Below are 25,670 nucleotides of genomic sequence, written 5' to 3'. Positions count from 1 at the left end.
TTCTTTCCAACCTCGCCAGCTGGAACATGATACAGAAAGATGCTCCTCTCTCCTTCTATCATTTCATATTCATCCCTCTATCCGTCCAAACAGCATCCATCACCTTTCCTTGTCTCATTCTGCTTTATTCCACCACCATCTATCGACCCATGCATCCATCCCACTCAACTAAGCCTTATTGCTCCATCTATCTGTCCATTTCCCCACCTTCTTTTCTGGCCCCTTTATTTAACCCATCCTTCTATTCCTCCCCTCTACTCTCCCTTCCCTCCCCACAGGGAATTGGCAGGATGATCCTGAAGGAGGAGATGAAAGCGCGGTCAGCTTGTCACGACAATGACCAGTGGGGGAGCAGACGCAGTTCCCGCTGTAGCAGCAGGGAGGTGCTGAACAATCTGGGATACGGCTCCCTCAACGGCTGTAAGTCTGTGGTTGTGAGTCAGCCTGTGTCTTTTTTTTGTCATTTCTTAGATCTGTCAGTAAGGGGTGGATTTTGTAGATTTAATCTATTTACTACATGTTGCATACTTCACATGACTGTGTGGGACAGTTTCTTGCTCATTTGCTAATTAGCACTAAGTACAAAGTGGCCTGCAGCCGAGGCCGGTGTGAAGGATATTTAGTTTTGCAGGTATTTGGTCATGAACTAAAGTACTTCCGAAGTTGAACATTTATCTATTGATGGCAGTAAATGAAAAGTAAAAGGGATCACCAAAGTTTTTACAATACATTACAAATAAAAATAATCAGTAAAACAAATGTCGTGGCGTTCCATCCAACAGTTATCAAGAAAAGTCAGGCGAGCAGCAAATGTCAGCAGGGTTCATCCTCCGGGAATCACGAATGTCTTTACAACATTCATGCAACAAGAAATTTCAGTTTGGACCAAAGTGGTGGGTCGACAGATGGACGTTGCCTTCCATAAAGCGATGCTGCTGACATGGCTAAAAAGTGATCTAAAGAACGATGGTGGGCTCAGCAGTTATTGTCAATAACGTAGTGTATACATCATCTGTAAAGCACTGACTTTCGAGACTGTGGTTTAGGTTCACGGCTGAAATTAGGATCAGGTTTCAGTTAGTGTAATGGTTTGATGATTTGGCTGCTGTGGTGAAGGTTAGAGGTTAGGAAATGAATATAGTCACCTTTACATGAGGATGAATGTGTGTCTTATTGTGATGCTGAGCGAGCTGTATTCGGGGGCGTTTCCCACTTCTGTAATAACTCTCCCATTGATCCCATTCCTCATTGCATTCAGCGCGAGCGAGGGCGAGACAAAGATGGAGAGACTCGGAGAAAGAAAGACAGAGAGTGTTGAGGTGGAGGTCAAATGGGAATAAAGGAGAGGGTGTTATAACAGGAGAGCCTGAGAAAGAGCGAACGAGATAGAGAGTGAATTAAATTCAAAAGAGAGAGGGGGTGAGGAGCTAAAGCAATTTGGAGCTGCTTCAGAGAAGATGTATGACATGAAGCCAAAGGGGTGAATCGGGGTCAGAGAGCGGTGGAGAGAGAGGGAAATTAGCTATGTGCACAGGGAGGTCCGACAGAGAGCGGTGTTGATAATGTGGGTGTTCATTGCTGTGTAATCACTTTGGGTTTATATAGTCTGCTGTTATTACACTGATTAGAAAAATACCGAGAGGTGTGTGCTCATCTATTCTTCATAGGAGGCTAATTCCAAAATGGGATATCCCTCAAACTCCTACTAAATAATTGACTGACTAACGGATGTTGCTTCATTCCAGGGATGGCAATGGCAGTCAGTCGGCCCACCTCTTCTGACTGAAATGTATCAACACGTTCGTGGTCCCCAGAGGATGAATCCTACTGACTTTTGTGATCCCCTGACATTTCCTCTAGTGCAAACATCACGTTCATCTATGTGGTTTGAACTGATATATCTCAAAAACTATTGGGTGGATCGCCATGGAATTTGGTACACACATGGTTTACGACTAAATACCTGCTTTCTAAATAACCGTACTTTGTTTCAGTGCTAATTAGCTGATGTTAGCATGCTAAGTAACACAAACAGTGAACACACACATTGTCATTTTAGCATTGTCATTGTGAGCAGGTTAGCATGCTAAAGTTAGAATTGACTTCAAAGCACCACTGTGTCTAAGTACCGCCTCTCAATTACGATAATAACAACATATTTTTAGAAATGAAAGCTCTACTTTCCATCTTAGGTTTCGTATTGAGTGGGTGGATGCCATAAACAAATGCATTTTTAACATGAATGACCCGATGCTGCATGGCTGTGCCTATGCTGCTTCATATTTGATAAGATGTGTAGGTCGTGATGGAGATTTGTCTGCATGTTGATGTGGTCAGGGGCATATCTTCACACAGCTGATGTTTTATAGATGTCCCACAACAGCTGGCCTTCTTTATTTCCCCTCCACTGAAAACTAACCCTCTCGTTTCAGTTTACTGTTTGTCGTCATACTTTTACGATTTGACGTTTATGAGCTCCACTTACACACACTGCGCTTGTTTATATAACTGCACAGACAATATCCATGTGCGCACACAAATACAGTAAGTATAGCTCATCGAAGCTTCCAGTTTTCTTCAGGGGCAGTTAACACCAGCTGATTGCTCATTTGGCACACATCATGTAAGCAACCTCACTTCCTTGAGATTAATACGACAGAGTTTTTGGGCTCAAGACACAAGGCTTCACTTACAAGAGATTTTGTATTTCCAAGGCGCATCGTGATGAAACTAATATACTGTCCTGTGTGTTTTCTCCCTCCGCTGTCACTCTGTCCTCAGCTCCCAGGTCTGTTCACAGTGCAGACAGCGGTGAGTGGTTCATCAGGCCCCCCCCCCCCCCACACACACACACACACACACACACACACACACACACACACACACTCTTTTATTGCTGTTGCATGGATTTTAACCCAATAAAATCCCAACTTGGCCCCCAAACCTTTTCAACATCATAAAATTGCATTCTCGTGCATGCACACCATCATATAAGGCCACTGTTGTGCCATTAGACTAGAATAACTGATAAATGTGCCAATTCAAATTGCTCCAAAACCCATAAAAGCGATGATTTAAATAGCAGCAGAGATTATAGGCCACCACTTGTGCTATAAATGATGAATGATGAATGAGATGCTTAGGCAATTAGTTTTCACACCATTTGGCATCAGGGCACATGGTTGATGAAAGAACCATATTTCCGAGACACACCCAATGACTAATCTATGAGACATTTTTCTCAGTTGTTCCGTCCTGGCTCTTTGACGTCGCTGTGTAATTTAATTCCCTTCAACAAGAGAGTAAACAAGAGCGAGAGAGAGAGAGAGAGAGAGAGAGAGAAAGAGAAGAGCAAGAAACTAAAAGAGAGGGAGGGTGGGGAAAAGAAGAGCAAAAGATTGGCACATAGTGAAGATAAGGCAAGTGAAAGTAGAAATGAGAGACTGAAGAATAACTTGAAGGGACCAGTGTGACTCCACTGCCCTCTGCTGCACAACACATATAAGGGCCGGCCAATGGATGCTTGGATGCTGGTGGTTACCAATGGTCACGAGAGAGGCGTGGCCATGCTGGAGGAATGACAACAAAAACATGGATTTCATTTTGATGTGATGGTGTTCATATTAAAATGTAAAATGATGACGGGAAGCAGCAATACACATGTGAATGTGCAGGTAGATGCAGTTGTTATTTGCATTTTATGAAGTTGTATTTAACCAGAGGATGAAACAGTACATCGAAATATCAACCTGTGTGTGATCTGAGTCACGTTTCTTTATGGTGAGTTTGTCAGATGGGTGTTTAAGAGGCAGTGGCAGCCTTGAGGTTTACAAAGCAGTTACAGTTTATTTTTTTCAATTCTTGTACCAAATGGGATAAACCGTTTCCCCAGTGTGATATTCGCAGAAATTGCATTACAAAGATGTTAGAAACCCTTTACTAATCCTTCAGCAACTGTCGGTATAGAGAGATACGGCACTCCTATTCATAAATGGAGTGTGTTTGTATCATTTTTCATAATTCCCTTGTTTGTTGTTTGTGGTTATGTGTTTGTATTTGTTCCTGCAGGCTCATACATTGCCAAATCGTCTTCGTTGCCAGGCTACCGCAGGAATGGACTAAACAGGGTAAGCAATCATGCTAACTCATTGTGTGTGTGTGTGTGTGTGTGTGTGTGTGTGTGTGTGTGTGTGTGTGTGTGTGTGTGTGTGTGTGTGTGTGTGTGTGTGTGTGTGATAGAGAGAGTAAGACAGGTAAGGCCACTCACTAAACTGTAAGCTTTAGTCCTTCATGAGACAGTAACTACTTGATATTGTTAATATAATATTAGTCGGTGTGATCAATTATTTAGACAGAAAACTCCACTGATGCGGCTTTTTATACAATATTTTATGACATTTCTCTACTTTGCTTGATCTTCCATTATAAGGATGAAATGTATCTTCTCGCTCCATGTTTGCTAAACTGTTCTTGTGTCCTGGCAGCCTGGGAGCGCTGGTGCAGATTATTACCAGTATGACAGCAGTAATGCAGTTAACTGGCAGATCAGAGGTAAGACTATTGAACAGCTTAAATCTGCTTATTCTCCTTATTTACCTCCCGCCCCGATGCATGTCATTCAGAGTGTATACAATGATGGAAAGAGGTGACAACGAATGCCACAGTTAACATGAATGACAACGGATTTTCTCTTCTGCTTTTCTTTCAGAATACAAGGTAAGACCCAGCAAACTGTTACTGAGTGAAAGGTCTGGATCAATGGATAATAGATAAGGGTGATGTGTTGTCTGTTCAAAGTCCATATTGAATTCATCTCACCCAGTAACACCAACTTGACTTTGCGAAATTTAGTGAAAGGATTTTTGTTGCATTCATTCATGAGACAATTTGTCTAATCTAAGCACAGGATAAGGGCTAGGGTTAGGGTTAGGGCTAGGGTTAGATGATTGGAAGGTCCTAGAGCCTAGGGAGTGGGCTCCCGAGTATCTAGGAACTTGGGAAGAGGTGGATCTCATTAATGATCTCACTTCAAATCACATTTATGAGACAAATTGTCTAATTTCAAATGAGATTTCAGAGAAAATGGTGCATTGTTACAAAATAATTTTAAAACAGGCTAATAGCAGACCACCTCAAGGTCTCACTCTGACATAACCAGGACATTCTGATGTAGGATTCCGAAATTAAAGCCCTTCAAAATCTCATTCATGAGACAATTTGTCTAATCTAAGCACAGCATTTCTCGTCATTTGTGTGACTGATTGGAAAGAGGTACCAGCAAATCTCAAATCCACCCTCTTTTTGAAATCCTACAACCTCATTCAACCTTAAAGTAGAAAAATAAACAATGATTTTCCCAAAGTCTCCTTTTAATTAAGAAGAACAAAAAAAACATGTCAGCACAAAAGCCAGATATCTCTTCCTCAGTGGAATCCTTATATCTGCATGAATAATAAACTAAACAGAGAGACTCAATCAATGTTCCTAATTCATTTTAGCATCCGTCATTGTTGTTAGTATTGCCGATGGCCACTACGAGGGTTGGTGACAAAGATAAATATAAAATCAGTCGACCGAAACACCTTGGTAGCAGAATGGTTACTGTGCAAGGCCAAAAATGCCACAAAAGACATTACGTATTTTATTAGTGGTGCATTTGATTTATGCTGTAAAAGTAAACAATTTAGAACTACATCATGAGTGAAAGTCCCTTGACGGAGCATCTGAATGCATTTACTGTGTAGTTTGTGTGCGTTTTAGTGCAAGAAGTTACATTTTTTTCCTGTGTGTTAGATCTACCCATATGAAGCCATAATAGTGTCAGTCAGAGGGCAGCAGCGTCTACCGAGTGATGTGGACCGAGCCAGACTGGAGGTAAACTCTTTTACAAAATCTACCTCAATGATTATATTATATACTCGATAAGAGTATAATGCAAACACAGACTGACCGACATTACTATCCATCGAGCCATGACAAAGAATGTTTGATACATATCTGAAACGGATAGAGATTATTTGAAATTTCACATGAAGCTATATGAAGCAAGTTTATACACACAAGGGATTATCATTGACTCTCCCTCTCTAAATGTCTCTGTCTCCTCCCAGCGTCACCTCTCACCAGAGGAGTTCCACAGAGTCTTCGGCATGCCCATGTCGGCCTTTGATCATCTTGCTCAGTGGAAGAAGAACGAACTGAAGAAACAGGTCCGACTCTTTTGACAAAACAAAGCCACCACAACCGTCGAACCCAATGCAGGTCCGACGGTGTGCTCTGAAAAAAAAAAGCCACCAGAGAGGCCTGTTGACCCCGAGTTGACTGTCACAGGGGAAGAGGAACCGGCTGAAATAAAAGTCTCTCCTCCTCTGAGGGGGCAGGAGCAGAACTGTTCTGACACCAACTAGCCAAAATGGTAATAATACTGCAATGAGAGGAAGGTGAAGCAGATCATTAAGACTTTGAGGGGCAGCAGATGAGCCTCACTGCAGCTGCAACAACGTTTAAGAGTGGGATGAGTTGTTCTGCTTCTCACTCTCTTACCAGCAGATGGCAGTGTGTTAAGAGAAACACCAGGGTGGAGGTCTGATACATGACCAGGGGGACTGTAAGCTGAAGTACTCCCTACCATACTGAGGGTCTGCCACGCTGAAAATAAGGGAGACAGTTTGGGAAGAGAATAGGCTGCCTGGAAGACAGTCTGATATTGTTTGAGGCAAAACGGATCCAGTTTTATTCACACAGACACTCATAAGCTGACGAGAATGGTGTCTCGCTAACATTAGGGTTATTGAACAGGACATACATGATGTTTTATATATATATATAATGTGCATATACTGAAACCCAAAGGTCTTCTTCTTTTTTAATACTGGCATGTGTTTGTTTTGATGTCTGAAGCCATATCAGTGTTTAGAGTTCTTCTCTATGACATGAGCAGACTGTACAGTTCACTGATTGTAGGGTTTATTGTGAATTAACTATGTCATAGAAATCAGGTTTTAGTACTACACACGTTAAAATAAGACATCTTTGTTTCGCTTTTTTTACTTAAAGGAATCATCGTTTTTGTCAATTTATACTTGCAGCTGTGCAGAATTTTTCACAGACGAATATCCAAACCCTCTGAATAAAGAAAAAACTAAAATGCTCAAGTGAAGGAAGGAAAGGAAAGAGTGAAGGAAAGAAGGGTTGAGAACAGGAGGAGGTAACAACGGAAGGAATGTGTGAAGAGATGCAAAGAGAAAAGAAGTTATAATGTGTGTGTGTGTGTGTGTGTGTGTGTGTGTGTGTGTGTGTGTGTGTGTGTGTGTGTGTGTGTGTGTGTGTGTGTGTGTGTGTGTGTCTATAGGTCTTCAACAATACAATATAGCACATAAATATATGTGTTTGGTACTAACTTATTTTTATTTATTTATTGAATATTATTTATAATTTGCAAACCTGTATCTGTAACTACAACTTCTGAATAAATGAATCAAGCATCATTATTTTATAATTGATTGCCTTTTTGAAAGGATTCAAGTGGTTCTTCTAATATCAAAAAATGTTGGACTTCATTGTAGTTTGATTCTATGTAATTTGGGATAGTTGGCGAGAAATCAATGACTACTAATTTCTCTCAAAAGCTTTCAACTTTACCTCACTCCAAGTTCAGCACAGACCAGCAGAGATCAGTACATAGACCAGTTGTTACGTATACCTGTATGATTCCACTAAACAAAGCGCTGTCCAATTGTGACTCCTCATTACCAATTGTCACCAGTTTAATTTTTAGAGGCTTGGGGAGGCAATAGTATTCACTAACTCACTTGACAATGGCAAACGTTGAAGAAATTATATATTTTGTTATTACTTGTACATTCATGTGTAAGTGCTATTTTACTGTTGTAGTTAGTGGGAGTGCAACTTTATATAGGCTACTGGTGTGTAGTTTAATCTTCATATTTTATAAAGTCACGTTTTGTATTCCACATCGTAATCTAAGTAAAAAAACAATATTTCTTTCTGAATTCTGGTAAGACTCATAAATACTCTTGTAAAGTGCCTCACATTCTACCGCTGGCAGTCATACAATAAAAACACTAATGAACAACATATTGTGGATTGCATCTCCTCAAATATGACTAGTGTTGCTTCAACATGAGACTTTTTAGGAGTCATGTTTTTGAAATGTGTGGTAAACCTAAATAGACTGCAGGGTAAACCCAATGTTTAGTAGGAGTGCTTTGACTAGCACTAGGACCCAGGGGAGCTGGGGATGATGAACCAGCGGCTACCGATTCGAACTGTATACTACAGCGGCCACTCTGACTCACTTTGGCCGCACGGAGGCTGACGGAGCTCCGCTGTGAGGCGAACACGTCTCACATGTTAACAACCGTAACTTTTGAATGTAACTACGAAGGGACTATTACCGGAAATAAGCACACCCTGAGTTTCTAAACGGCATGGACTCCAAACGCGAAAGTGGTGAGTAACAGTCTCTCTTTTATATCACACGTAAGAATCACAGTAACTTTGTGAAGAAGCCTACATACATGTAGCTAAAGCCATACATGTACATTGAAGCACACTTCTTAGGAGATAAACGTCACAAACGCGCGACACAATTCTAAACATGATAAATACACTAAAATAATAATTAGCCTAACATACTTGTCACTTAAACTCATCACAACAAAATGCTATTAGCCTAAAACATTATAAACAACTGAGGTTTAATGGTTTTTTATTTTATTTGAGTTCAGCTCAAGTCAGTTTATCTGAGTGAACCGCCTCGCGCCCGTCTCCCGTTTGGAATAACGGGCGAGTGACGTCATATCACCTACACGCCGGTTGGTGCGCTTTGTGTGTGTGTGTGAGAGAGAGAGAGAGAGAGAGAGAGAGAGAGAGAGAGAGAATGGAGGAGGTGTCCTCCTCCTCTCAGGTAGTGTGACGCACTCTGATGCCAACAGAGAAGTGCCTCGTTGGAAGCAGCGCTGCTGGAGGTGAAGCTGCAGCAGATCAATGGCCGCTCTGTTTCTAAACCCCATCAGGTGACAGTGCTGCAAAACAGGAAGCTGCATTATGGTGACACCAGGTGACGACGCAGTGGCTTTAATTGAAAATCTGGCAAAAGAGGATCACAAGTGATTATCTGGAGGGAAAACAATGAACATTCTGCACAAAAATCACATGCATGCTTTTACCCCATAGGCCCAATAGTTAGGCAAGGAGGGAATTTACACAAAAATAGAATAATAAATTGAGGTAAAATAGTTTTACAAACGAAATTCAGTCTAACATACTGATACTGTTCAAAGCTCTTACACATCTTTCTAATCGTGACTATCATGTGGTGATGGTGATGATAATCATATGAATTATGATTTTTTTTCTAAGTGCCAACGTGGGTGCAGCATCTATGGCACCTTGGTCACATCAGACATTTTGACTAGCGAGTGTGTGTTGCTAATAACACTAACGATGTCTGTTTCAGTGAGTCGTGACAGTGAGCCAGCGTGTACAGTGACCTCCAACACCAGAGCCCTGAGGCCACCATTAATCAACCAGCGTTCAATGTACTGTTCTCACCTGCGCTCTTTCTTCCAACTGAAACACGAGCTTTGTGGTCGCTTTCAGCACTCTAGAAGAAAAATACTCTCACTGTGGAGAAAAACAGGAATGATTGATAATGGGGCTCTGAGCCAGTAATGCAACTGCTGCCACAAATGGGAGAAGATTAACTTGTAAAATGGCTTTGGACGATGCAGCGTTAGTACTACGGGAGCAACACTCTGTTTAATGACTGACAAGCCTTGACCTCGACCATGGTTCCTTTACATTTCCTTTTTCCCTCTTTCCTTCTCACACAGTGATCCTCCACCCACCCCTCTCATTCCACTCGCTTTCATTTGAAGTCAGTGTGAGCTGTATTTACATTTTCTGCAGCAGAGATATCCAAAAGCAGCAGGTCTGTCCATGTTGGTATTGTGTAGGTGAAAACTTAGCTGATGCGGTGATAATGCTCTTCTACCAAACAGGAAAAAAACATGTTTTGTCCAGCAGACGATTATATCTTCACCACTACCATGTCACTCCCAGGATGTACTGTCACAAAAAACAACCATTGAATAATAGTCTTTGTGTGTGTGTGTGTGTGTGCAGGCATACTGTGTGTCTTTTCCTCTTAACTCTTGTCATTCGCCATCGCATGACATGGAGCCGCTTGATTTAATGCTAATATCGAAAACATCACTGCAAGTTTAAAAGAGAAGTTTTGACATTTTGGGAATGAATGCGTTAGATGAAAAGATTGTTACCACTAACTAAACATGAAGGTACCAGCCAGCCAGTTAGCTTAGCTTAGCACAGCCGCTTGAAACAGGGATAAACAGCTAGCCTTGCTCTCTCATAATTTGTAATTCTTAAACACGTTCTTGTACAGATTAATTAAAAGATTGATTAGTGGGCTTTAGAGGTGCTGGTATAGGCAGATATTGTTGCCTTTTGGACAGAGCCAGTCTTTATGCTAAGCTAAGCTAACCATCCTCTGGTTGCCAGCTTCATATTTACAGTACAGACATGAATGTCTTACTTTTTCTTTCAATTAGTGGAATGTATGCATCAAAATCTTCTTTGTTGAGCTAATAGGCCACGGCATGTTGTTTTCCCATAGGGACTGTCTGGATGGCTCCTAACCCTAGGGAGACCACCGCACGACAGTCTGGCTTTTAAATTAGACTCATGCTGTGCCACAGTGGCATGCTCCTCTGTTCCCTGCGTGTCCTCACGCATTTACTATCTGAGCAAAGTGATAAGCTACTGAAACAATGTGAAAAAGAAAGAATTCCACCACTGTTTCCCCACCAGCTGTTTCTTTTTAAAGATCTTGCCAGTTTGGTTTCTGAGGGGGGGATTTTTAAAGTGTCAGACTGAACGCTAACCAGTGCAGTGACACAATCTACTGTTGTCACGAAAATATGAATTACAGGATGCTGAATCTCTGAAGTAGACTTTTGTCTGAGAGGGAGTTTGGCGGGAGACGCCAAGGCTTGAACTCTGACCTCCGTATGAAGAGGATGGGTGTCTGGAGAAGGGATGGATGAAAGGCAGACGAGAGAAAGGCGTTAAAATGAGAGGAAGAGAGAGGGAGGGAGAGAAAGAAAGGAGTGGAAGGGAGAATGTGGGATCTGGAGGGACCTCAGCCTCTATAGGAGTGGGGGGGAGGCAGGAAGAGGAAGGCTGCTGTAGCGCAAAACAGCAGCTTCATACACGTAAGATGTGTCACGTAAGTCAAACTTAAATGTTCCTGTTCCAGAAGATACTTCTGTGTGTCAGGCAAAATGATCATCAATGAATCATCAACATCATTTCAGTACCGTCATCGGTTTTATTCCGTGTCCTGAAGGGAAAGGAAACAAAAGGAAGGGATTGTTCGGATGGGAGAGGCAAGTCAGGGAGGAGGTTAGCCTTGGATTGTTGTGATTAATGGGTTAAATGGGTTAGCTTTGGAATGGATGAGAGTCGACGCTTCAGGTTAGGAGGAGAAAAGTATCTTCTTTTTCTGTCACCCTGCTCCTCGTGAGCATTATGTGGAGAGACAAACAGCAGCAGCAGTAAACAGTAGTAGTTGTTTTGTTCTGAGCTGCAACCAAACACACTAAATCGGTTCAAATGAGAGTCGCATGGCCCAGGTCTCATGACTGACCTTCCTCGGGAGGCCTGTCAGCATGGGGCTGAAACACACAAACAGAACTTCCAAAGTCTTGCGACTGTATCTTTGCTCTGTGTAAGACTACATCCCTGTGTAGAGGAGACAAATGAATAGTGCTCCCGGTAAGTTAAGTGAATGTCCCTTTGCAAATTCGAAGAGGAAATATGTGCCACTTGCGTGTGTGTGTGTGTGTGTGTATGTGTGTTTGTGCGTGTGTGTGTGGAATGGGGGGTTACAAAGATCCCTCTGTGGGTTAGACCGACCACAAGCCTCCAGAGCAGCTGATTCTCAGCCTCTGAACCCTCCGGTCCCCCCCGAGAGAACGAGAGAGAGACACGCACACTCGGAGGAGAGAGAGACGGAATTGAACGGTCGGCCTTGATTGTAAAGTCAGACTTCAAGAAACAGAAAATAGACCAAAGGCCCATTCTGAAGCTCCATCGGTCCACCGCTGGCTTTGTTTACTCTCAGATTGACTACATTGAAACTTGTGTTTTTTCAGCCCATATTGCAACATTTCCTGTAGATAAGTGAAGTACAATAGATCAATAGAGAAACGTCTTTGACTGCTTGTTCAATAGATAGTAAATGGGGGAGACTCGCAGTAGGATGGAGGAGAGAGTCAAGATCAAGAGGGCGTGGAGAGACGCTACTGTCGACAGCTAAGACAGGAAACCACAGCTGCTGGCCGAGAAATATTACACACACACTCACTCACGCACACACAGCTGCTTGAGATATATCCTTTAACCCTGAATGCCCATGGATCGAAGCGATGCAGCTGTGTGGCACCACGCGCCTCTTAGACTGTGTGTGTGTGTGTGTGTGTGTGTGTGTGTGTGTGTGTGTGTGTGTGTGTGTGTGTGTGTGTGTGTGTGTGTGTGTGTGTGTGTGTGTGTGTGTTGGTTCCTGTTTTGTTTTGTTGGAGTTTCTGACATTGTATTGTTTGCTGTGGTCTTGCGGAGCATTGTGGTCATCTAATTTTGGCCCTTGGTGAGACAATAGAGTATTGTCAGACTGAGGGGTGGAGACAGAGGAGGCTGTGAGAGTGTCTCTCTCTCTCTCTCTCTCTCTCTCTCTCTCTCTCTGTCTCTCTCGCTGTGTCAGTCTGTCTGTCTGTCTCCTCATTGTGTGAGAGAAGAGAGACTGTTTTCATCATATTTAATCTTAACCTGTAAAAACATATTTTAGTTTATTTTATTCTTAAACATTCATATTTACCTGCTGCAGCTTTTTATCTTTTTTTCACATTCATTTTAACATCTGACTAGTCATCACTGAGGAAGTTTTTCTAGCTACTGTGTGGCACACTAGAAAATTCTTCCTGATAAAACTGAAATAAAGGAGATTACTTTCTCTGTGGGCAGCACAGTGATTTGTGCTGACGTGTCCTTGACCTTCCACTCAACCTTGTTTGTGTTTTGGGTGAAGCAACATTGTTGATTTTACAATTTTATTGCCAGAAATGACAAAGATTTAATGTTTCCCCCAAATATTTTTCTTGGCGGTGTGGAACAAGCCACTTAAAGAGCTCGTGGGTCAAGGCCAACTTTCCACTAAACCCAAACTGAAATATAAATAGTTGTAGGGCTAGCAGCTCCTAAACTCTTAAAGATCCACTCCATCTATTCAATGGCAGGAATAATACTTCATTTTATCAATAGTGGCCAATATCCAGTATTTAATTAAAGGTCAGCCTGTTACTCTGCATGTCTGCTTAACACTTAAACTAATGTTTCCCATGTCAGACGTCTGCCTCTCAGACGTCTCTTATGAATGAACAATCAGCTGAATGAACTAACAGGCAGCTTGGTAACCGTATCCTATTCTATCTCAAGTGGAAGTGCAGATTCTACTCTTTACTTTGGCTCCATTTCCTTTAGGGAAGGAAGCTTCCCGCCCCATCCTCCCTAGCTCCTTTTCTCCTCCGACTCCCCCCTCCCCCTCCTCCTCCATCCAGGCAGGATGTGTGAGAGTGTGTCAGAGTTTTTGAAACAATGTCAAGGTCAACAAAACTCACAGGATGTCAGTGTTGAACATGAAAACAATTATTTTTCAAAGCAAGCTTGAAATATCCCAACTGAAAGTGGGACCTAATCCGTGGTGGTGAAGGGACAAAACAGACTTTCGAACAGACAGAAAGACTCTGAGGCGGACAACATGAACAGGGCGATGTGTGAGGATGTTAAATATCTCCTCCCCGTCAGCTGTTGCAACAGGCGGTACGATGAGTTCCAAACTGACTTCATGCCCCTCGAGAACTGCCAGTTTCGCTCACACTTGTCTGTGTGGCCCTGCATAAGTGTGCTAAATTGATATTTGATGCACTTGTAATAGCATAAGTATTTCAGCCATGTGAAAGGGGACATATGCTCATATCAGGCTCGTACTTGTATTCAGGGTTTCTACGAGAACTTTAATGTTCAAAAACACATCTTTTTTGTCTGAATATACCTTTATTCACCCTCTGCTTGAAATGCCTGCTTCTTTAAGCCCCCCTCAGGAAAAAGCCCGGTCTGCCCTTATTGGCTTACAAGAAAAATATGGCACACCTTTGGAAAGTTAGTTCTCCACCGGTGGATGGAAATACTCAAATGGGGGACGGTATATTCTAATGAGCCTACATGTGACAAAGGAAGGGGAGCCAAATACGGCTTGTTGGATCATATCTAGGCAGCCCACAAAAAAACTGACTGGGTTGAAAAACAGTTTGTGGGTTTGGTAGGCACTCCAGATACCCAAAGTTATGTGCACAAGCACAATACTAATATGTTCTTCTGTGGTCCTCAGTTGTGATGGAGCGACTTGTGAACGAGCTGGGCTCTCTGCTGAAGATGCTGGACCACGAGACGGTCAGTCCTGCCACTGCTGACAAGATGGCCTCCATACGCGCCACCCTGGACTCGATGCAGCTGTCAGGTACGGAATGAAGTCTCCGATGGAGGGGACGGTGTGCGTAGCCTCTGGGTTTGTTGTTATTTCACTGAGACTGAATTGAGTCTTCTTACGTCAGTAAGTAAGCACTTATTTTCTTGACTCTAGCAGCCAAAGCATTTCTGAGCGGTTTGTTCTGCTATTACGGTGTTTATTCAGACAAAGACAGAGCATTTCTATCTTCCTCACCGTTTTTTAATGAGCCTGCCATACTGCAACTGAGCAACACCGCATTAGTACAGTATTTGTCTTGCATTTAGAAATATGCACATGGACATTGACTCTTCGTGAAGTCTTGACAGTAAATCCTTGTTTGTCTGGGGGATGAACAGAAGGACGTTGGAGGAGATAAGAGGATTGTGGTAAGAGGATAATGAAATGTAAATGTTAAACGAGGATAACGAGAGGTCAAAGAAAGGAGAGAAGCAAAACATACTGATGGTAACACGTTCTCACATTTGCTTGAATGGACCCGGGTTAAGGGTCTTATCTCATTTTACACTTCAATGTTCATGTTTATTCTAAAACACTGGGATGTTTGGCAAACTTTTCGCACTCACGCTTGTAATCCTGACCCGAGCACACACCACAACCCTAAGCAGAGCTTTCATACTATTTCCAACCCACGAATTGATCTTTTCCACAGTCAATGGATCAGACATCTACATGAACAGCTGTCTCTATGGCAATGGCACCAGTTTTGTAGAGTCGCTGTTTGAGGATTTCGGTGAGTAGACCTTTCAAACCACTTCAGTGTTATCAAGAAGTTATCATAAGTGTATGTTTCCAATCATACCACAACATCTACAACATGCATGTTATCATAAAATGTATTATATTTTATCTTTAAGTTAACATGAATCCTCTGCTGTTCCGTCAGACTGTGATCTGCACATGCTCAGTGCGTCTCCAGAGGAGCATAAGGAGCACAAAGAGGAAGAGGAGAAGACTCATCTCAATAAATCTGTAAGTCTACACAGTATGTAACCGTCAGTCCATTTGCCTCCGTTATCCTCGCAACTGAAACCTTTAACTTTCCCCTCAAGACACCGACTGACACGCCCCCTCCTGTGCCAACCACCCCCCTCCCTGATGACTACTATGAAGAGGCTGTTCCCCTGGATCCTGGATCCGCCCCTCAGTACTTCACCACCAACATGAACAGTTCTGTACACAAACTCCAAAAACAAAAAATGTGAACTAATAATTGCAACCAACAGAATTATTAGAAGTTCCTCCTTCATCTCATCTCATCTTCCGCTCCTCTCCTGCAGCTTCCAATAACTCAGTGGAGGATGCTTACTATGAAGATGCCGACAATAACTACCCCACCACCAGGATTGACGGGCCGCCCAAAAACTCCTGTGGGTCTACCCGCTCTCGTGCTTACTCGTGTTGCAATTCAAATGTAGAAATACAAACAGAGGCATGTTATGATCATGAAGAAGGTAGAATGCATGGATGAACAGAACCAGAATTTGATCGGATATGTTATTTTTGTTGCTCAGACAATGACTCCGATGCTCTGAGCAGCTCATACGAGTCTTACGAAGAAGAAGAGGAAGAGGAGGCCAAAGGACGGGAGCGACCTCAGAGATGGATGGCCGAGGAGAGTCCCGATGAACCGGTTAAAGACTGTCGCATCTGTGCCTTCCTACTGCGAAAGAAACGCTTTGGCCAATGGGCCAAACAGTTAGTCGTTGTCAGAGACAATAAACTGCAGGTAAATAGAGCGGTTTATGTTTATTTCATTTCTCAAACCAAAGGATCTAATCTATATCTGGCGTCATTTGGGGAAAAACAAACAAACATCAGATAATAAATATGTATATGTATATATATATATCATGCAATATAATGTTAATATTTCAGCACTGAAGTGAAATCACATCAAAGTATGTTTTGTGTTTACGGTACCCTACTATCTCCCTTTATAGTGCTATAAGAGCATCAAAGAGAGCACTCCCCACACAGAGCTCCCGCTGAATCTGTGTAACGTCATCTACGTCCCAAAGGAAGGCCGGAAAAAGAGACACGAGTTGCGCTTCTCGTTGCCTGGAGGCGAAGTTCTGGTCCTGGCCGTTCTGAGTAAAGAGCAGGCCCAGCGGTGGCTCAAGGTACCTTTATTCACTACAGACAGTATACCAGAGGGCTGGTGCTGAGACAGACAGAGTCTGGGAGGACAAGGGGGAATATGGCTGCGGGTGAGAACATGTGTTTGCTTTTTCTGGAACCAGGTGGTGCAAGATGTTGGAAGCCAATGTAGCAACACTGAAGGATCCACGTCTCCCATTATACAGAGGAAGTTGGAGCTTGACAAGGTGTGTGCATGTGTCTTAGTGTGTGTGTTAGCTACAGTGTGGTCTTTGTGTTGTTGCCAGATAAACCCGTCACAAATGTCTTACATTTTCTGTCCAAATGAGGTTGAGTCAAACAGCTGCCTCTCTGAATCTATACTCTAGTTTTCACAGTGCAATGTCTGTCGCTGACATCACCTCTTTCAGCCCCCGCATGACACAACTGTTCCTTTGGCTTCTAGTTATAGTGGGTGAGGTGACATTATTGCGGTGGCTGAGCTGGGCGGCCTTCAAAGAGCCTCTTACCCTCAACAGAGTCTTGGCAACGAGCAGAATGCATGGTGACATGGCAGTTCCGCCCCATGTTGGCAGAATGATTTTAAAATACATAAAGTCAATAAGACTTTTTTTAAAGAAACCTTTGTGTAACCTTTGTTGACATGATTGCTCAGTCAGCGGACAGAGGGATTCGTTAAAACAGGGTTGATATATGATGTTAATATATAACAGAAAAATAAGTAATGAAGGTTTCCACTTTCTCTTTGCCAGATGCTGCAGAGTGAGCGGCAGGCATCAGACTCAGACAGCGGGGCAACGGCAGAAAACCAGTCCACTGCACAGGGACCAGGACGGGACCCCAGTGACTCACTGAGTAGGTTTACCTTCATAAGCAAATCATTGATTCAACCGTCATTAGTCACTCTTTTTCATTTCATTGAAAGCTGAGGGATTAGATCTTCATCATCATATTGAGATTTAACAATAGATTTGTGTTGTGTAGATAGGTCTCTGTTATTATAGTAAATTAGACAATAATTACTTTAATTGTGACACATATTTAAAAGTTATTTGTCTCACTTTGTTAGATCAGGAGGAGGATGAGGGTGAAATTAATTAAAGACAGTTTTTGCCAACTTGAACCCAAACACTCACCTCCCACTGTGACATCGCTCTACTAGCTTCCTACAGGCGTCAAGTCCACTAAATGATGGGCGGGGTTAGTTAACCCAAATCACATTTCATTGGCTGCATTTATGTAACAGCACAGAGTTCTGGATTAGTCATTATAAACGTTCTATTGTTTAGTGAAAAGAGAGCAATAAAAAAAAAGGTTATTATGTTCATTGTTTTGTTGAAACCGATTTAAGTAGGTGTTTATTGAACTTATTTGTTCTTTCACTCTATTCATATCAATGAGGATAGACCAGATATTACAAACACTCAATGTTGTTAGTTAGTATTAGAGGCCCCAAACCCCAAAGTTAAACCTATACATAAAACCAAGTCTTAGCCCTCAGACGGTCCTTATTAAAGTTACAGGCACAGTGCACATTAATACACATTTCCATAAATACGCCAGTTTAGCCATCTCAAATTTTCAACTGCAGTCCCTGGGCTTCTGTAAGAGGGACAGCAATACTGTGTAGCAAACATAAAACAAAGCACACTTCAGGTTAAATGAATAAATTACAGACTGATTGATCATCAGTTGTTTTCTGATTTATAAAAGCACTAAGGGAGGGAGGAGCAAATTGTCCTTGCTTTCCAAAAATATCCTCACGGTCTTGAGGTCAAGTCCCCACAAAAGCACACATACACATCCTTTTCAATAGTCTGATCTAAAGCACACACACACACACACTGTTTATGTTTATCTATCCACAAAACCAGGAAGATAAACCCGGGGATCTAAGATGTTGGGTCAAACACAGTCATATTGTTGCAGTGTTGTTACAACCTGTTTACTGACCGAGACAAGAGAGAGAGGGAGAGACAGGAAGTGAGGCGCGAACAGATATGACATCCTTCCTGTCCTGTCTTCCTGCGATTGTCTCCCGCTGACATCATAGGAAGTAGGCTGGACCGAGCGCTGCAGCACCTGGTACATGAACACGCTGTCACACTCAGGGGATATATCGAATATATAAAAATACAATATATTATTGTTGAATTCTGAATGTACAACGAATCCTGACTTCACAAGAGTGTTCCTCTTTTCATTACATGTTTTAATGTAATTGATCAAATCTGCACCGGCGGCATTTTAATTTCTTCAAATTTGACACAAACGTCCACTTGGACTCACGGTATAACTTGGTGGTCAAAGGTCACTGGGACCTCACTAAACACATTTTTGACCTAAACTCAAGAATTGATATGATAATTAAGACAATTTCACACAAATGTCTGATAGGATAAAATGATAAAGTGATGACGTTTTGGACAGACAGGGATGTAAAACTGCATACAACTGCATGGTGGTAATTGTAGTTTGGATTAGAGAGTATTATTAACACAAACACAGCTAGACACTACACCGATGAGGCAGCATGATGGATGCACATCATGTGAGATTCACCTCCCAAAATCTGTATATCAAGTGCTCCTCGACCCGATGACCACAGGGTCGGCCCCAGCACCGTCTGACCTGGGTGTGTTTGATTTTAGACAGGGGGAAGCGCGGAGCGTTCTCAGAGCTGACGGGGTCAATGAGCAGAGCGGCCGGGAAGAAAATCAACCGGATCATCACTTTCTCCAAACGGAAACCTCCGTTACCAGGAGAGCCTCCCTCCTCTTTCGGTCACCGTGAAAACCCACGCTGTGGTGAGGACACGTTGATCAAGATGCTACTTGGTTGATTGACTGGCTGTTTGGTCAGTTTGTGGATATTTAAGTGACTGATTGACGATTAAAGTATTGGCAGAAGTGTTTCACAGCTTTAAAAAGAATGTCCACGTCTGCCGTCTTTTCATCACTTCCACATTCCTCCTCTCTCTCCCCCCGCAGGCTTCCTCAGTGTGTGTCTGAGCGGCTCTTGGAAGGAGCATTGGTGTGTTGTGCGAGGAGGAAGCTTGTACCTGCAGAAGGACCTCGGGGACCGGGGGCCACCGGCCATCGTGGTACCGCTCAAAGGTGCAGAGGTGGTGACAGGCGGCCTCGGCCCCAAACATCCCTTCTCCTTCTACATCCTGCAGGCTGGCAGCGAACTAGCATCTTTAGAGGTACCATATGGAGGCGTCAAAAGATCACTTTATACCGGCAGAAGAGATTTCATTTCATTTCATTTGTTTGCTTGTCTTGACTCTTTTTTCATGAGATTGTGGACACAGATGAGACAGAAAGTTAACATGTGCACAGGGATGACACACCTACATTTTTCCAGAAACCAAGTTGCTTTGTTTGATGTGTGTCCATCAGGCCAGCTGCTCGGAGGATCTCGGCCGCTGGCTGGGTGTGTTGTTCGCAGAGACCGGCAGCACCTCTCTCCCTGAAGAGCTGCACTACGACTACATCGACGTGGATACGCTCACTGACATCCGGCACGCTGCGAGACACTCCTTCCTGTGAGTCACTTCCTACAGAATATGTTTGCGTGTTTCCACATGTATTTAATTAGAGTTTTCTGTCTCTTAACATCCCAAAATACTATCTGTCTCTGTGTTTTTCCTCTCAGGTGGGCCACTACCACTGCTACTTCCTCCAGCAGCGCCTCGACATACTCCAGAACATATGACGATGTCTATGAAAGCGTCGCGGTGAGGAAACATCACGTGAAGCAGTGATAAAATATTAAAACATCGCTCTCCTTTTCCTATGTTCAGTTGCAGATTTATCTAAATGACTTAAGTCATCATGAGACATCCGCCTCGATTATTCTGCTAATTCACATGTTTGATTTCTTTGGAATTAAACATGATTAAACTACACATATAAGTCCCGCCTCATGGCTTTGGCTGTACAGATTTAGTTTTAAAAAAACACACAGATGATCAAAATAAAATGGGCTCCAGAAATGTAGATTTTGAAAATGCGCCTGTTTTTCCTCCAGGAGAGCGATGTTGAGAGCCGAGCTGGACAGGTGAGACGTCATGCCTCCTTCTCCAGCAGGGGCTCAGAAAAAACGGAACAACAGGCCGCCATCAAGAGACACGCCTCCAGTGAGTCTCCTTTCCTTTCATGGTTGATTAGACGGCCGAAGATCGTTGATAGAAAATATGGGTGAAACTTGTTAGACATGTCCCATCTGGCTTCTCCTTGTCCCGATTGCGTTGAAGAATAAAAGTTTGTCAAAGCAGATAGTTAAATAGCTCAATTACATTTTTTTCTTATCATACTCAGTCTATTTATATTCTGCCACGTGTTCTGTTAGATGTAAATCAGTACGGACGGTATGGCAAGACGCGTGCGGAGGAGGATGCCAGGCGGTACCTGACTCAGAAAGAGGAACTGGAGAAGCAAAAGGAAGAGCTCAGACACGCGCTGATTTCCCTCCGCAGGGAGAAGAAGGAGGTGAAGGAGGAGATGAAGAGTGTTACAGGTCCGAGAAATCATACACACAGCACTGTTTAGACTTCAGCTTTGTAGCGGTACTAACTTATGAGTGTTTGTGTGTGTTTGTGTGTGTGCAGGTCATGGTGTGGAACCGCGGTTAGCCAAGCTGGAGGCGCTGTGTAAACAGAAAGAGGAGGAGAGGGTGGAGCTGGAGCTCAGACTGACAGAGGTCAAAGAGAACCTGAAGAAATCATTGGCTAGAGGAGCCCTGGGTCCTCCCACTGACACCAAGATCAGCGTCAAGGTAGGCAGCTACAGCAGACGATCAGTCATCAGTCATTTATCAAGCTCTGGACACCTGATTTAGACACACAATTACTGTAAATCCTAAATGAGAGAAATCTGACATTTGTGTGTGCATGTGTGTGTGTGTGTGTGTGTGTGTGTGTGTGTGTGTGTGTGTGTGTGTGTGTGTGTGTGCGCGCAGGCACACGGCAGTAAGGTGGAGAAGGTTTATAATGAGACTGTGCCCATCAACTCAGCAACTGAGCTTCGTAAACGCCCACCAGCTCTTTACGCCTCCTCCAAGGGGAACGTCATGCAGAAGGCAAAGGTAGAGTGTGTGTGTGTGTGTGTGTGTGTGTGTGTGTGTGTGTGTGTGTGTGTGTGTGTGTAGGTGTGTGTGTGTGTGTGTGTGTGTGTGTGTGTGTGTGTGTGTGTGTGTGTTTCTGTGTGTGTGTGTGTGTGTGTGTGTGTGTGTGTGTTTCTGTGTGTTAGATGAGGACAGCTAGAAATGTTTTCCTCACATTTTGCTGTGTCATGGTTTCCAGGAGTGGGAGTCTAAGAAGGGGACCTAGACTGAACATAAACGGAATCGACAGATGGATTCATGTGAAGGGAGGAGGTGTTAAAAGAAGAAACAGTTGAAGATAACTGTCACTGGGAAGAAGAGGAAAGAGATGAGGAAGAAGAAGCAGAGGTAAAAGAGGGAAGAGACAGACTCTGACACAATCTTCCCTCTTAACTATCAAGAAAAAGAGGAACCGTTGCAAGTAGAGGCAGCACGGTGCTGTCTCAACCACTGTAGATATGACAGACGCCACTGATGTACCAGTACAGTATTAATGTGGATCACTATGAACAGTATAGTTTGCGTGTGTGTTTACATTTGCACAGGGCTGCAGAAAGTGAAAATGTGATTATTTCATAGAAATACATCACAAAGGGAGAGTGTGGTTCATGAACACTGTGAGTTCAGAGTTACAGGCAAGACGTCCACTGATTTTATACCCTTTAACAGGATATACCTGTCAATGTACAATGAAAACCAAAAGTAAAGACATGATTATTACCTTAAATTATCTTTGTTAATAAGAGAAGTAACAGTTTAGTTTAAATACACCTCACATTTTGTGAGGTGTATTTAAACTATTAGGAAAGCATATCGAGTATGACACTGTTCCTGAAACAAACGAGTAAAATGTTTATTATTGCAATGTGAAACTATTGGTTTTTAACCATTATATGTGTATTTTTTTTGTTGTTGCCTTTTGCACTTTATCTTGTTGTATTTTGTGATTACACAAATGTCTTGGAAATTAGCGTTAGCGCCCCACTTCGGAATCGTGAGGATAAAAGCTTGTGTCTGCTTTCCCTGATCATCGCAGAGACATGAACGAACACACGTGTTGGAGTAAACGATTATTTTATCAAGACGTGTTGTCTCCTGGACTGTTTCTTTGAGTTTTGTTCCTTTTGTTTCAGCCTGGTTCACTGTAACAAACCAGCAGCAGGATCACAACTCTGAACTATGAGCGCCATCTAGTGGTGAAATCAAATGTAAGCACTGGTTTGAACATTGTTAGGTCGTCCAAATCCCACCCTTTGGCTGTTAGTAGGCTATTCAACTAATCAACATGATTTACCAGTTTGTACTTGCTGACAATGACACATTCGAACACTTGCATAGGTCTATTTGTCTTATGTATTCATAGAGCGAGTTCATAACCGTCATCCACAATCAGTGGCAGCTGTAGTGTTTTTTTTAGGTTTCTTTCCTGGCATTGCATTGTGGGAGAAAAGACGCTTCAAATGAAATGCTTTTACTATCCAGTTTAACGGTTATGGAAATAAGTAAATGTAATTATGTTGTTTGCATACAAAGACGTTACATGTGTAGAATTATTTATGTAGCGTTTATTTTATTTCGCGCTTAATTGAATGGTGTAGCGCCGTGCTGCTGTTAGCCTGCACCTTTAATAGCGTACAGGTGTGTGCCTCCCATGTCGTGTATCGCACGTGGGCCAATCAACCGTTTTAAACTCGTTTAAATCACAGAAAAATATGGTTCAAAGCAAGATGCTTCTAATGACCATAACACGTTATGAGTTTTGGAAGTGACTCACGCTTTTTTCTTTCCATATTTGTTTTATTTCTGGCATTTCAAACGGACTAATTAGATTAGTTTGAATCATGCAGTTGGAAATCAATTATAAAATGTGCTCAATCTGAAGGAGTATAATTATGGACATTGAATTCTTTGTTTGAAAGAGATTGAGTTTTGCTCCTAAAATAAATGAGTTGTATCAGATAAAGCCCTGCTGGAGGAAAACGCGTCAACACTGCGAATGAACGTAAGTATATTTTCTTTTTAATATACTTTAAACATATAAGTATATTTTTTAGTACACTTTGATACTTTACCAGTGTGAACACCACATCCTCAAAACATGGTATGGCCTTTTGAAATATCAAAAGGGAGAACAGTTCTGCAGCATCGATCTGTATGGGTTAACACAACCATACTAGAAACAATAAAGGGCCAGATCACCCAAGTAAAACAAAATAAACACGTCTCACTCATCCATTGTGGTACATGGCCAAATGAATAGTTTACATCTTATTTTACACGAATTTAAACCATGTCTAGAAATTCCATTACAATTGAGGTGAATGGAATCTCATTTATGGTGCAAAATGTTAAATAATGATAAAAATGTTATTCTGAATAACAGTTTTCTACAGCACATGCAGTTGATTAAAATCTCTAATATTCATGAATATAGGCAGCACTGCCCCCTATATATATATATATATATATATATATATATATATATATATATATATATATATATATATGCAGAGACAAATTTCCCCCTTACTGGGATAAAGTATAATAAAATTAAAAAAAGAATACTCAAAGCATTTTAAACATAACACCAACACAGGTGCAGATGGGTGGGAAAAACATACAACAAAATAAGACAAAACTATAACTTCTTTAAAAAGAGTTTATTTAGTGCATTTCTAGTTTGTCCACAGCAGGAACCAACATATTAAGTTAATCTGTGCTCCCATTGGTCCAGGTGGTTCTGGCTCTGGTCCAACACCATTGGTCCATTAATGTTGTGGTGCAATACTATTGGTCCAGTAGTGTTCCAACACTCTCCCATTGGTTCACTAGTGTTCTGGTTTGACACTATTGGCTCACTAGTGTTCACTTTCGGTCAGGAACACGTAAGACCAGAAAAGAAAACGGACCTTCGGCATGCTGCTACTGAGCAGAGGTCCACAAGCTTCCATGCAACAACAAACAAACAGCAAGGGACAACAACAACAAACGGAAAGATAAACAACAGCATCGTTTGTAAGAAGTAAGCATGGAAGCATATATAGTAAACCTTATTTTTACCTGCTAAAGCCCTCGGGAGGTTTGTCTGATATAAGACAGATCTTAAAAAGGTAAAATCCCACCCCCTCCCTCCCCCCAGATACATGCGTGCACACACAAACACACACACACACACACACACACACTTTCTTGCCCACACACACACACACACACACACATCCCTCCTACTGCAAGCACGGCGTATATTTGACCACTCACAAACGCAAACACACACACACACTTGCTTGCCCACACACACACACATCCCTCCCACTGCAAGCACAGCGTGTATTTGACCACTCACAAATGCAAACAAACACACACACACACACACACACACACACACACACGCGCACCTGCATGCAAACAAATGATCAGTCCTCATAAGTGTACAAGGAATACGTTTGTCATTTTAAAAATATGACTTAACCCCATGAGCTCTGTGTAAACATAGCATATGGTAGAATAGATAAAGACTTCCTTCCTTCCTTTGTCCCTCACCTAACTTTCTTACCACTTTCCTTTTCGCTGCAGAAACTTAGTTAATACTTGGACTCTTTGGTTCTCTGTAACAGTCTGTTTATCTGACTATGTGACTGACTGACTCTCTCTACCGTCTCTCGTCTTCCTCCCATCTCCGTCCCTCGTTCTCTCTGGTTACGATACAGCAGGGAGAGCAGCCAAGGGCAGAGATTCATAGGTCCCGTCCCTCTGCAGACCAGAGCAGCAGAGCCGGACGGCTTGATTGTCCTTGATTTATTTACATCACAGTCAGTCACAGTGGGCTCCGTTAAGTGGA

At 42.4% G+C, this 25,670-nt stretch overlaps 2 protein-coding genes across 2 annotated transcripts in view; both read left to right on the top strand.

The window, feature by feature from the left end:
* The window catches only part of LOC306704568 (actin-binding LIM protein 3-like), a gene marked incomplete at both ends in the record, with an annotated part of 35,902 nt that extends 29,678 nt beyond the window's left edge, over nt 1-6,224 (top strand). The window contains 7 exons of the mRNA XM_079170975.1: nt 279-420; nt 2,782-2,811; nt 4,069-4,127; nt 4,485-4,551; nt 4,709-4,716; nt 5,794-5,874; nt 6,111-6,224. Of these exons, the coding sequence (XP_079027101.1) occupies nt 279-420; nt 2,782-2,811; nt 4,069-4,127; nt 4,485-4,551; nt 4,709-4,716; nt 5,794-5,874; nt 6,111-6,224 (501 nt within the window). The remainder of the gene's footprint in view (nt 1-278; nt 421-2,781; nt 2,812-4,068; nt 4,128-4,484; nt 4,552-4,708; nt 4,717-5,793; nt 5,875-6,110) is intronic.
* A 2,114-nt stretch (nt 6,225-8,338) lies between these two features.
* LOC306705408 (actin filament-associated protein 1-like 1) lies at nt 8,339-22,916 on the top strand. The gene is made up of 19 exons (XM_079172162.1): nt 8,339-8,472; nt 14,489-14,617; nt 15,279-15,359; nt 15,513-15,598; nt 15,679-15,796; nt 15,907-15,996; nt 16,141-16,355; nt 16,570-16,749; nt 16,870-16,953; nt 17,479-17,581; nt 19,378-19,533; nt 19,717-19,931; nt 20,128-20,273; nt 20,384-20,465; nt 20,759-20,867; nt 21,080-21,247; nt 21,339-21,505; nt 21,689-21,814; nt 22,032-22,916. The coding sequence occupies exons 1-19, from the start codon at nt 8,451-8,453 to the stop codon at nt 22,056-22,058; spliced, it is 2,304 nt and encodes a 767-aa protein (XP_079028288.1). The 5' UTR covers nt 8,339-8,450; the 3' UTR covers nt 22,059-22,916.
* The last annotated feature ends 2,754 nt before the right edge of the window (nt 22,917-25,670 follow it).

This window comes from Pholis gunnellus (assembly GCF_910591455.1).
Source record: "Pholis gunnellus genome assembly, chromosome: 13".
NCBI lineage: Eukaryota > Metazoa > Chordata > Actinopteri > Perciformes > Pholidae > Pholis > Pholis gunnellus.
The sequence above is the reverse complement of the archived record's forward strand: the minus strand, read 5'-3'. Positions and strand labels throughout refer to the sequence as shown.

Excerpts from the sequence above, each read along its gene's own strand:
- LOC306705408 (XM_079172162.1), top strand. The coding sequence starts at position 8,451 with ATGGACTCCAAACGCGAAAGTG. Across the intron at positions 19,534-19,716 it reads CCGTGAAAACCCACGCTGTG|GCTTCCTCAGTGTGTGTCTG; the intron begins GTGAGGACACGT and ends CTCCCCCCGCAG. Across the intron at positions 20,466-20,758 it reads ATGTCTATGAAAGCGTCGCG|GAGAGCGATGTTGAGAGCCG; the intron begins GTGAGGAAACAT and ends TTTTTCCTCCAG.